Source organism: Morone saxatilis, unplaced genomic scaffold (genome assembly GCF_004916995.1).
Source record: "Morone saxatilis isolate NCDOM2014 unplaced genomic scaffold, NCSU_SB_2.0 Contig1, whole genome shotgun sequence".
NCBI lineage: Eukaryota > Metazoa > Chordata > Actinopteri > Moronidae > Morone > Morone saxatilis.
Genome location: NW_023339651.1, coordinates 20,521,564 through 20,533,157, shown reverse-complemented (window position 1 = coordinate 20,533,157; position 11,594 = coordinate 20,521,564). Strand labels below are relative to the sequence as shown.

The window sequence follows — 11,594 nt, the reverse complement described above, 5'->3', positions numbered from 1 at the left end:
TCATGGGACAAGTGGTGTTATATAACAGCTGCATACTGCAGTAAGGTCACTTTTGGATTTCTGATTGAGTTGAGTTGAGTTGAGTTGAACATCTGTCTGTTTGACAGCACCTGAGCTGATGTGAGGCTCACTCATGTAGAAAGTATTTTATGAACAGCAGAAAGACAGCCCACAACTCCTTTTTTTTTTTTCTCCAAACCTTTCTTCTTCCACAAAACCATGTTTAAGTAGTACAGACACCAGCATTCAGAGAGCAACCGCAAACAGCAAAAAGCCTTTTTAGTTGTGTTGGCAGCTCACAGAGTAACATTAATTATCTACAACTGAGTAAATCTGCCTTTTTCTTTCTTTCTGCCTAATTTGTTGAAATTATTATGAAGTGCTGCTACAACATAATTTTCCAGGTTCCTTGCCTTGATCCTTAAAACATGCATACACAAAAAGCAAAATACAAAGACAAAACTGTCTGAATATGGTTTGATGAAGGAACTGACTGAATTAAATTGGATGCTTTTGATGAGGTTTAACAAAGTGAATTCTCTCTCTCAGGGCCTCAAAAGAGAACCCAGCTCTACCAGAGAAGAAGAAATCCAGCCTCTGGCAGTTGTAAGCTCCTCTTTTCTTTTCACTTCAGCTCTTAGAGACCAACAGTGTGATGACTGTTTATTTATGCGTTTCATTTTTCTTTTCTTTTGTATTCCATGTTGTATGGTTGTTTTCTCCAGGATGTAGGTAAATCGTTGACATGTTAAACGGTGTCTATCTTGACTTGGGTGATGTTTTCATCTTGACAACAAACTCTGAACAGAGGAGAGCCAGCCAGGGAGCAGTGGCTCTGATCTCAGATCTGAGCTGCTTTACTGTTACAAATGTCTTTAATTCTTTATTAAGAAAGTTGTAAACATGACAGAAGCTTTAGGCTGGGACAAAGCATTCGCTCACAGAGGAATTCAATCTGAAAGACTGGCCTGGCTCTCCTTTGTTGAGTGTCATAAGGAATGAGTTTGATTTGGTTTGAAGGATATGTGCAGCAGGTTTTTGGCAACAGGGTTTGGGACATTTGTTCATATAAGAGAAGCAAAATCTGATACATCCACCATCTCTCCTGCCCTGTTTCTGTGTGTCCCTCTATATTCTGTCTGGTGTTGTGATGTCTGTGTGCAGGAGGTGTGTTGGGAAGGTTGCTATGGGGATGGGAGGGAAGACAGGAATATTGGTGGAGTGTGTTGGTTAAAACAAAGCAACTATGCTCATAAAGATAGACTTACCAGAGCCTTTAACTTACAGACTTCTGCTATAAAAGTATGGATTAGAAACATGCTAAACATGTGCTGCTCTGTATAGACTGTCAGGTGTAATGTGATAAATATTTTAGTACTCCCACTGTAGAGTTAAGGGGAAATGAAAAGTGTTATTGTCCAGGCCTGTTTTGCTCTGTGTTGTTGACTAACGTCCTAGTCGGTGCACAATATTAACCCTGCTCTCCAGCATTGAGGGAGGACAGCTGCTCTGATGCTTTGCTGTGTGGGAGACAGGTCAATGGGCTGTTTACAAGTTAATGGGAATATGCACATCAATGTCTGATTGCTACCTGTATGAAAGCTGGCATGGTGTGTTGGCATGGGAAAGGTACCTTTTTACCCTTAAATGTTGAACCCTGCCTTTTTCCGCTGGAGCTACTGCTTGTGTCCACCCCTCTATACGTTTGTCTGTGTGCTTTCTCTTTCTCTTTCCTCCCCACTTCCCCGCCCTTACACCTCCAGTTTCAGCCGTTTATTTAGCTCGTCGGGCGGGGCGGCCAAGAAGCCGGCAGCGGAGGCCCCGGTGAACGTCAAGTACAACGCACCCACCTCTCAGATTCAGCCGTCCGTCAAGAAGAGGAGCAGCACCCTGCAGCAACTGCCCAGTGACAAGAGCAAAGCCTTTGATTTCCTCAATGAGGAGTAAGTCAGTGAAAACATGACATGATACTATTGGTCCATTTTGGTGACTCAGAAGCAAAGATCAGGAATAAAAGGCCACTCATGAACTATGAGAGCATCAACCCTCTTAAAAAAGGATGCCAGGATTTTAAATTCAACTTGACATTTTAAATTTTTTAATTGTACTCAAAGCATAAAGACCGTTGAAACATTTTAATAGCTTCCAAAGTTTTAAATCAGAGACTGCTGTACTAACCTAGCGTGCTGTAAACCGGAACTGTCTGGTGCAGTTGAGTTGAACTCTGGTGTGATTTGCAAGCAAACTTACCAACCACAGGATTTTGTGAAAATAGATATGTGTTTTTAGCATGAATTCAAAAGCTGAACTGTTGTTAAGTCTTGATCGTAAACTGGGAGGACAGTGATCTCCTGATCTGTAGTCTATAAGAAATGTACAGCACAGTCCACCATTTTGCAAATCATCTGGTAACTGTGGTAACACATGTGCATCAGCATGTGAGTGCAGATTTCCCCTGATACATCAGGGTTAAAGCCATATTCATAATATTATGACAGGAAGGGCCTCTTTCATATCCCATTTCTATCTGTTTATAAAGACATATAAGACCTATGAGGTTCAGTCCTGACTAATAATACTCATTACTAGTTATTTCTTTGAGGTCTCTCTTTGTCACTGGACAACATAAATATTCACTAAAGTACAGAAGGACTTGCTGTCAGTCAGTGAAATTTGATGAATGATGAATGTGAACACAAACTGGACAAATACTAAAAGACATCAATGTATTATGTTTTCCACACTAAATGATATGAACTACAATGTTTTAGAAAACCCTTTCAACAATTTTTTGAATGTTATTTTTTAACTGTCCAAGACGTCTTTATCAGTGAGCTGTTGTTCCGTCCCGCAGAGTGGCAGCCGATAGCGTGGTGTCCAGGCGAGAGCAGAAGAGGGCTCAATACGAGCAGGTCAAAGCCCACGTCCAGAAGGAGGACGGCAGAGTGCAGGCTTACGGCTGGAGTCTGCCTAAGAAATACAAAGTAAGGAGAAGTTGCTCTCTGTTCCCCTCCAGATGATGTTAGAACTTCACATGATGGGATGTGATGTGAGCTACAACAGAAAGGAGCTGTAATGCGATGATGCTGTTTTTCTTTTTTTCAGGCCAATGGTGGTCAGTCAGAAAGTAAGGTGAAGAATCTACCTGTTCCTGTCTTCCTCAGACCACTGGATGAGAAAGATGCTTCTATGAAGGTATTTCCTCCAGCTTGTTGGTGCAACTACACACAAGATGTCTTGTTAGCTTTCATCCTCAACAGTAGGAAGGTATATAATGTTGGTATATGTTGACTGAAGCTGTTGATGGCCCAGTATTAGCCAGCAAACTGCACTGAATGTAATTATGGTTCAGTTTCTTAACTCTAGTAGTTTGATAGGGATGCGTTGATATATCTCAATGTATTTACCTGCTATAACTGTGTTTTCAGCTGTGGTGCGCTGCTGGTGTGAACCTCTCTGGAGGTAAAACCAGAGACGGAGGTTCCATCGTAGGAGCCAGCGTGTTTTACAGCGACGTGCCTGGACCAGAGAGCCCTAAAAAGAAAATAGGATCTCAGAGCAGCCTGGATAAACTGGATCAAGAACTCAAGGTACACACAGCACAAAGATTCTACTCTTTTAAAATCATCCCATCCCATGAGGATGTTACCTGTAGCTACAGAAACACACATTCACATACACTGACAATCTTGTTACAGGATCAGCAGAAGGAGTTGCGGCATCAGGAAGAGTTATCGTCGCTGGTTTGGATCTGTACCAGCACCCAGTCCACCACTAAAGTTGTCGTCATTGACGCCAACCAGCCTGGAAACATCCTGGAGAGCTTCTTCGTGTGCAACTCCCACGTCCTCTGCATCGCCAGTGTACCAGGTCAGTGCCAGTCCACACACAGGAAGAGAGGGTTTTATGACTGACATCAGAGAACTGGTTTTGCATCCAGTGCCTCACAGGGGAATTGCACAAATTATGAGGAACAGCATGTTTTCTTATTTATGATGTATGTTTTAATGTAGGTGCAAGAGAGACTGACTACCCAGCTGGTGAGGAAGTAGCTCCAAACTCTGAGACAGGACCAGCAGGAGATGGCAGCTCAGAACCAACCAATAGCAGCTCTGCGGGTGGCGACGGCGTGCTGGGAGGCATTACTGTTGTCGGCTGTGAAGCTGAGGGAATAGCAGCAGTTCCTCAGACAGCAGTCAGTCCAGAAAAAGATGAAGAAACTGGTCAGATGTTTGCCTTTTGATCCCTTTTCTGTCTGACGTTAGCATGCATTCTTTGAGATTTGGGCCACATTTATCTTATTTAAGTGAGGAAAGGATGAAATCTGTTATCATTGTGTGTATGCCACATACAGTAACAAAGCTAAAATGACACCATGAATACTACCTACACATATGAGTTGGCTCAGTTTGCTAAAGGATGATCCTCTCTACAGAATCCAGACCGGCAGAGGAAGCCACAGAGGCGACGGAGGCCAGCGCGGGGCCAGCTGACCAAAGAGAGAGTCTGAGGGGAGCCTACACCGAACACGTCTTCACCGATCCGCTGGGAGCTCAGCAGACTGCAGAGGCTCTGGCCAACTACTCTCAGAGGTAACATCAGGAGGCCCATTACCCACCACAATGTTGTTACAATCCAGCCTGTCCAATAAAACTGCACATTTTATCAGTGCAACCATAAACACTTAGCAACAACATCAAATCGCTGTAAAACCATTTACTGTTAGGTCATGAAACCTATGTACATGTTTGTGTGATGGTAAATTATTATTGCAATGCATTAAAGCTTGTACATCGCTAGTTGGCTGGGTGTGTGTTTTTCCCTCAGCTACCACTTACTCTCTATGAAAAGGCTGTAACATTGTATCAGTGAAAAAAACCCATACATCCAGTGCTACCACTGTCACTTGATTAAACTGACTTCCTGTTTGTTGTCCTTGTGTACTGACTTTGGTATGACATCGGATGGGCAAGTATTCACTCAGTTTGGTGGTTAGAAGAACTGCACAAACACTGTATCTCTGTTGTGTCTGATGACCAGGGAGAGTGATCTGTTGAAAGATGGAGTGAGCTCAAACCCCACTGCGGAGGAGCAGGACCTGATGAGAGAGGAGGCTCAGAAAATGAGCAGCGTTCTGCCCACGATGTGGCTGGGGGCGCAGAATGGATGGTGAGTTTGAAATGTTTGTTTGAGCACACATTTATGTAAATGGCCAGAACTGAAGAAATCTGATGGTTGACTTTGTGATTGTAGTGTGTACGTGCACTCCTCTGTGGCTCAGTGGAAGAAGTGTCTCCATTCTATAAAGCTGAAGGACTCTGTGCTCGGTATAGTGTAAGTACACTGAAATCAACAGATTTTCCATTTCACTCTCGTGTTTGTGCTTTTTTGAATGTGTGACAGGTGCTTTTTGAAGACATTTGTTTCTCTCCCACAGGCACGTGAAAGGCCGTGTACTGGTCGGCCTCTCTGATGGAACTTTAGCCATTTTCCACAGAGGAGTAGGTGAGGGGACACGAGCTTCGCAACAAATAAATAAGTCAATTGTACTTGGGATTTCTCTGTAAATATAAACATTGACTTCCTGTGTTTGTGTCAGATGGACAGTGGGACCTGACCAACTACCATCTGTTAGACCTGGGGAGACCCCACCACTCCATCCGCTGCATGACTATAGTACATGACAAAGTGTGGTGCGGCTACAGGAACAAGATCTATGTGGTGCAGCCCAAAGCCATGAAGATAGAGGTAACTTAGCCCTCACTCATTTGTTTTAATGCTAGTGTGTTTAATTTAGAGTTCTGTACAGGCATAAAACCCAGACCCTGTGCCTTTTAGACTACATCAGACTAATCCCGCCTGGTACTGGCCAAACTCTAGACCTGAACCCGGCCCCACACCAAGGCGGTATTTAGAGAGGTAGTGGGTCCTCTTCTACAGAGTCCACCATGTTGAACTGCCATGTTTTTACAGAACGGACAAACCAAACACTGCTTCTACATAGGTCCTTCAGGTTTGTACGCTACCTGTAGGCCACCGTAGTTTCTCCTATGCTTGGAAGGGGAGGATGAAACGTCACTGCTAGATGCCACTGAATCCTACACACTGGTGCCTTAGCTGTCTGCTAGCTCACCGTGCTAATACAATGCTCTCTCTCTTCCTGCTCCCCAGTGGGTATTGCGTATCTACTTGGAAAACATGACATGGCTCAAAGCAGACAATGGCAGAGATAGAGAGAGAATTGTCTTATAAAGAAACATTTTAAAATCATCCAATGTGAGCACAAAGCTTTATGCAATAAAAACGTCCCAGACCTGACCTGACACACAGCCGTTGTCGGGTCTGGTTGCTGAAAGGTTGAGTAGAAAAGGATTTAGTTACATTATAGTAATTTTGCCCTTGAGCCATGAAATCAATTTCCTGCATTCCTCTTACACTCTTCCATGTCTGCGTATTCTCTTCTCCTTTGCAGAAGTCATTTGACGCCCATCCTCGTAAGGATAGCCAGGTACGTCAGCTGGCCTGGGACGGCGATGGAATCTGGGTGTCTATTAGACTGGACTCCACTCTCAGGCTGTTCCACGCTCACACCTTCCAGCACCTTCAGGACGTCGACATCGAGCCCTACGTCAGCAAGATGCTGGGTCAGTTCACTCTTTCTTACAAGAAGATTTCTGCAAGTATCCATCCATTCATGAAACTCAAAGAAGACACCTGATGGACATTTGTTCATCAACTCAGATTTTGTCTTGAATGTGTTCTTTATATTTATTTCTCAGGTACGGGGAAACTAGGCTTCTCTTTTGTGAGGATCACAGCTCTCATGGTGTCGTGTAATCGTCTTTGGATCGGCACTGGAAATGGAGTGATCATCTCCATCCCTCTGACAGAGAGTGAGTTTGTCTCTATTTAGGGGGATACTCTTCTGGTTGGGGTTATTTGTGATTTAGTGTCTGAAGCGTTTTGATTGGTCTCATCCGTTTCTGTCTGTTCCATCAGCCGCCAACAAGGTTACCAAGGCAGCAGGTAACCAACCAGGAAGCGTGGTGCGCGTCTATGGTGACGACAGTGGTGACAAAGTGACAGCGGGGACGTTTGTTCCGTACTGTTCCATGGCTCACGCTCAGCTCTGTTTCCATGGTCACAGAGATGCTGTCAAATTCTTCACAGCTGTTCCAGGTAAACAAACCACACTGCACGCTCTGTTTGAGATTTGTACTTCTATATATTCCAGCATCACTCTTTGGATGTTTTGTTATTTTCCATTAAAATAAAACAAAAAAAGCAGCAGCTGCTGCTGCCATAAACTTCTGGTGAAAATGATTTTGGTGTAATAGCAAATGAGATTACACTATCAGCAGGGCTTCTGTATGTGTATAAATGTTTAAAAAAAGCAGTTTGCTTCTCATATTACTAAATGCAGATTTAAAAACCAGTGAGCCAGAGAGCTGTCTCATTTAAATACAGTATACTACTAAGAAAGTCTGCACCAGAAAAACACAATCTGGACTTGTTTGTTGTTATTTACAGTTCGTGGCTCTGTGCTTTCAGGTCACGCAGTTCCATCTGCGTCCTGCGGAGGAGAGGCAGCAGGTGACAAAGCAACAGATGCCGCAACTCAGGAAGGAACTAAGTCTGTGTTGGTGATGAGCGGAGGAGAAGGCTACATCGACTTCAGGATGGGTGAGTTTGCAACACGTAACGGATAAAAAGGTCATGGTAACCGCTACAGTGGATCTAGAGACAGATGTGATGTCTGTGTATGTCTTCAGGTGATGAGGACGGCGAGGTGGAGGAGGGCGAGGAACACCCCATGAAACTGCAGCCCTTCCTGGCTAAGGCCGAACGCAGCCACCTCATCGTGTGGCAGGTCCTGGCCAGCGAGGACTAAACTCTGACCGCGGGACCCCCGAGGCCTGATTTGCCTTTTCTCTAAATCTCGCTGCCGTGGAGGAGTTCAGGTGGACGACTCCCCCTCTGCAGGCACGAGTTTAATCAGCACTTTTCTTTTCTTCCTCAAACCTGAACAATGAGTGTGAAACAAGCAGGAACTGCTCTGAGAGCTTACTGAGCGGTAAACTGGACTGGAGCAGTGCGATCAGATTCACGCAAACTGCATGTTATTGTTTTACTATTAGTCCTTTTCTCTTGTTTGTTCTTTTTATTTTTTTATTTTATGGATTTGAATTTCAATCTATTATAATGCCTCTTTCTCTTTTTAATATGATTTGAGGTAAACCTGTTATTGGATACAGAACTGTTTGTTATATTTGCAATAGATACAATGAATTTTTTCTGAGATTTGCAGGTTCGGTTACTGTGTGCGCACGCTGGACTCAACTTGACATTAAATCAGTGGGTCAAGATGGAAAATAATCACCTGTGAGCTCCCCTGTTGCCCTTCAATAATGTAAGACTGTAGCAGTCATATGTGGGAACCAATCACATGGGATCGTTGATGAATCCCAACTCTTATGTTGTTTCTCATCCTTTGAGAACTCGGCTATTGATTGTATGCAAGACAAATTTAATTGATCGCCAGTTGTCTCTAGGTCAGGATTCGTTTAAATGCAATTCATCTAATTTCCCATTTGTTTGAGCAGATGGCCCTGTATTTATCTTAATATTCAAGATAAATATTAATGGTAGTCCGAGTTTATGTCTCTCATGCGTGTATTACCATTACATTTTTGTTGCATTATTCTCTGAAAAATAAGTACCTGGAAATGTTTTTGAAAGGTAATTTAATAACACCGCTGTTCTGGATGTATTCCCAGAATCCTCAGCCTCTTCTAACCATCTGAATGAAGAAGTATTACGTGTGCTGTATTGTAAAAAACAATTTTAACCCGTTCTCAGAACAGAGCTATGTGTTGTTAAATTACCTGCTAACAGCATGGCTCAGGTCTGTCGCTCTGTCCATCACTCCGATCCAGACTCAAATGTCTCAACAACCACTGGTAGACATTACCGTCCCCCTCAGGTTCAAACTTAGTGATCCTCTGACTTTTTCTCTAGCGCCACCATCAGGTCTGAACTTGACTTTGTCCAATACTATTGTTTATGACCAAGTATCTAAAGTCTAATGACATTCCCAGCAGCCTCTGCTGTACTTTGTGTTTTATGCTAATTAGCTCATTTTAACATGCTAACACATGCTGAACATGGTGAATGTACCTGCTAAACATTAACATGCTAGCATTTTCATTGCGACCATGTTAGCATGCTAACATTAGTATTTAGCTTAAAGCACTGCTGTGCCTAAGGACAGCCTCACAGAGCTGCTAGCATGGATATAGTCTAGAGTTGTTCCAACATTGATGTCAGTATTGGAAGTTCCTGCAGTACTGCCTTAAATGCAGCACTGTCTGTGCACTGATCTGACACCACACAGTTTATTAGCCCCTAAACAGGACCCTGCTACTTCCAAGCAGTTGTCCAGGATAGTGAAGTCATGACCTACCCAACTCTGACTCTGACAGGGTTAAACCAGAGACAGGTCATACAGCAGTGATAGCAATCATACAGGCTTACAAGTATTCACTTGTTTAAAAAATAACAATATACAGTGTGTGTGTATATAAATATATATTTTAACGCACATGTATCGGATCGGTACTTGAAAAAATGGTATTGGAACATCACTAATATAGTCTTCAAAGATCAGCAGGTCCTTATTTTTCAGAAAATGGGATGCTTAGCTCTGAGACTTGAATGTAATGATAATACATCGGGGGCATGAACTGGAGCCTAACTAACTCACTGACAGAGTTCCATTCACCAAACCTGCAATTATGAAATGAATAGCAGCAGCTGCTGCGACATCCAGCACTGCGTACTGTAAATCCTCCCTTCCTTTGAGTTAGCTTCGGTTGCAATGCTGAAAGATTGATAGACCACAGACCTGTATTTAATCCCATATTACATGAGTCGTCTGCTCTGTCTGCCCACCAGCTCCAGCTTGTCGACACTTTATAAATATGCCTTAGATATCAAAGGTTGAAAGGACTAACTTCCAGGCTTTTCAAGTGTGACAAAGTATTTATTTTTCCTTGAAAGAATGTTACGTTTGCTACCAAAGGATAAAGAATTAAAGATGGATAGTTTGCCACATGCTGAAACAATACTAGAGTCTCGTCTAACTCGGCACCTCTGATCAGCATGTTTGAGTCTGCCTCCATGTAGATAACTTGCAAGTTTTTGTAACAGAAATCCTGGTGTATAGATAAGATATATTTTTAGACTTTCATATTAGGAAATCGAAATATTTTCAGGGTGTGAGAGAAGAGAATGTGCTGGACCTGTTACTATGATAGGATAAAACAAGCAGCCACACTGAGGATTACCTACCCCCACCCCATCTAATCCTTGTCTTGACATTTAGAGGTCAAAACTTCTAACGGTGACATTTTTGGTTTTGCGGCACTGCTCTGTCCCCTTTGTACAAGATGATGTTGTTTATTTGAACTCCTCAGTGATATCCCCTCCCGACGGCAAACAGATTATCTCGGAAAATGTTTTTAAGTTTATTTTTATTAACTTTTTAAAAAAAATGTCTTTTAGACTGTACTCTTGAGTACAGTGCACAAGATGTTCCTTTGGGTGTAATATGTATTTCTGGCCTCTGTGTACCAGTACACTGCACTGGTATGTTCTTTGTGTTGACCTCTTTGTAATGAACAGTATCAGAAGAGGCCTGTCCTCATCATGAGAGTGTGTGTGTGTGTGTGTGTGTGCGTGTGTGTCTCTTCTCTCCAGGAGAGGAGAGAGCGGTTTAGCCATTGCAGTATTTATTTACAATGATTGAGCCTTTGCAATTCAGAATGTATCTTTGTACATTGAATATGAATATATATATGATTATATATGTATGAAACATAAAAATGGCTTGGGTTTATTGTTTTGACAACAGTTGTTGCTGTTGAAATGAATTTGTTTTGTAGGGGTTAACCTCACTCAGCTATGCACTATGTCTCCGAGGGGAGAGGAATGGGGGAATGCTTCAGACCTGTTTCTTTTTTTTGTGTAGTAGAAACCCTGCAGCCTGTCCACACAATCAGTTTTCAGCTCTAATGCAGGAAAAAAAAGTCAAACTGAAGTCAATAAGCAACTTCATCCCACCACAGCATGATAGAGTCTCGCCCTCCCCCACAGGTCTGCATCAGCCCTCTCATCTGCATATGCGTGTCATTAACTTGGCAGAGACTTTCTCTCTTCCCAGTTGGCAGTACACACGCCATCTTGTACTTTTACAGCATCTTTAGCCTTACTTATTTTTAACAGTCAATTAAAGCAACTTTTGTGGGCAAGTTTTGTCTGCTTGTAATGATTTCACAGTGAAGATTTTGGGATGCACTTTAGAGCTGAAGTTTGTTTTGTCGTCTGACCTTGCAGCACCACAGGGAACTTAAACAATCTCTGACCCACCAAACGCATGTTTCAAAAGGAATATATTCTAATAATATAACATTCATTCAGTTTCTTCAATTTTATTTAACCAACTCCCAGTAATGTTTTCTATTACAATAAGAGGCTCACACAGCCTATCTGCAGACATTTAAACAATATTGTTTTACTATATTGAAGCTCATTTG

General features: G+C 42.6%; 1 protein-coding gene across 1 annotated transcript in view; it reads left to right on the top strand.

Annotated features, from left to right (window-relative positions):
• spag9b (sperm associated antigen 9b) overlaps positions 1-11,309 on the top strand; it is a gene marked incomplete in the record, with an annotated part of 36,241 nt that extends 24,932 nt beyond the window's left edge. Inside the window, 18 exon segments of the mRNA XM_035660993.1 lie at positions 550-606; positions 726-728; positions 1,764-1,943; positions 2,855-2,984; positions 3,106-3,195; positions 3,429-3,590; positions 3,699-3,870; positions 4,014-4,223; positions 4,436-4,592; positions 5,041-5,169; positions 5,254-5,334; positions 5,438-5,505; positions 5,600-5,748; positions 6,473-6,644; positions 6,780-6,893; positions 7,000-7,179; positions 7,552-7,683; positions 7,773-11,309. Coding sequence (XP_035516886.1) covers positions 550-606; positions 726-728; positions 1,764-1,943; positions 2,855-2,984; positions 3,106-3,195; positions 3,429-3,590; positions 3,699-3,870; positions 4,014-4,223; positions 4,436-4,592; positions 5,041-5,169; positions 5,254-5,334; positions 5,438-5,505; positions 5,600-5,748; positions 6,473-6,644; positions 6,780-6,893; positions 7,000-7,179; positions 7,552-7,683; positions 7,773-7,891 — 2,305 coding nt within the window.
• Between the last annotated feature and the right edge of the window lie 285 nt (positions 11,310-11,594).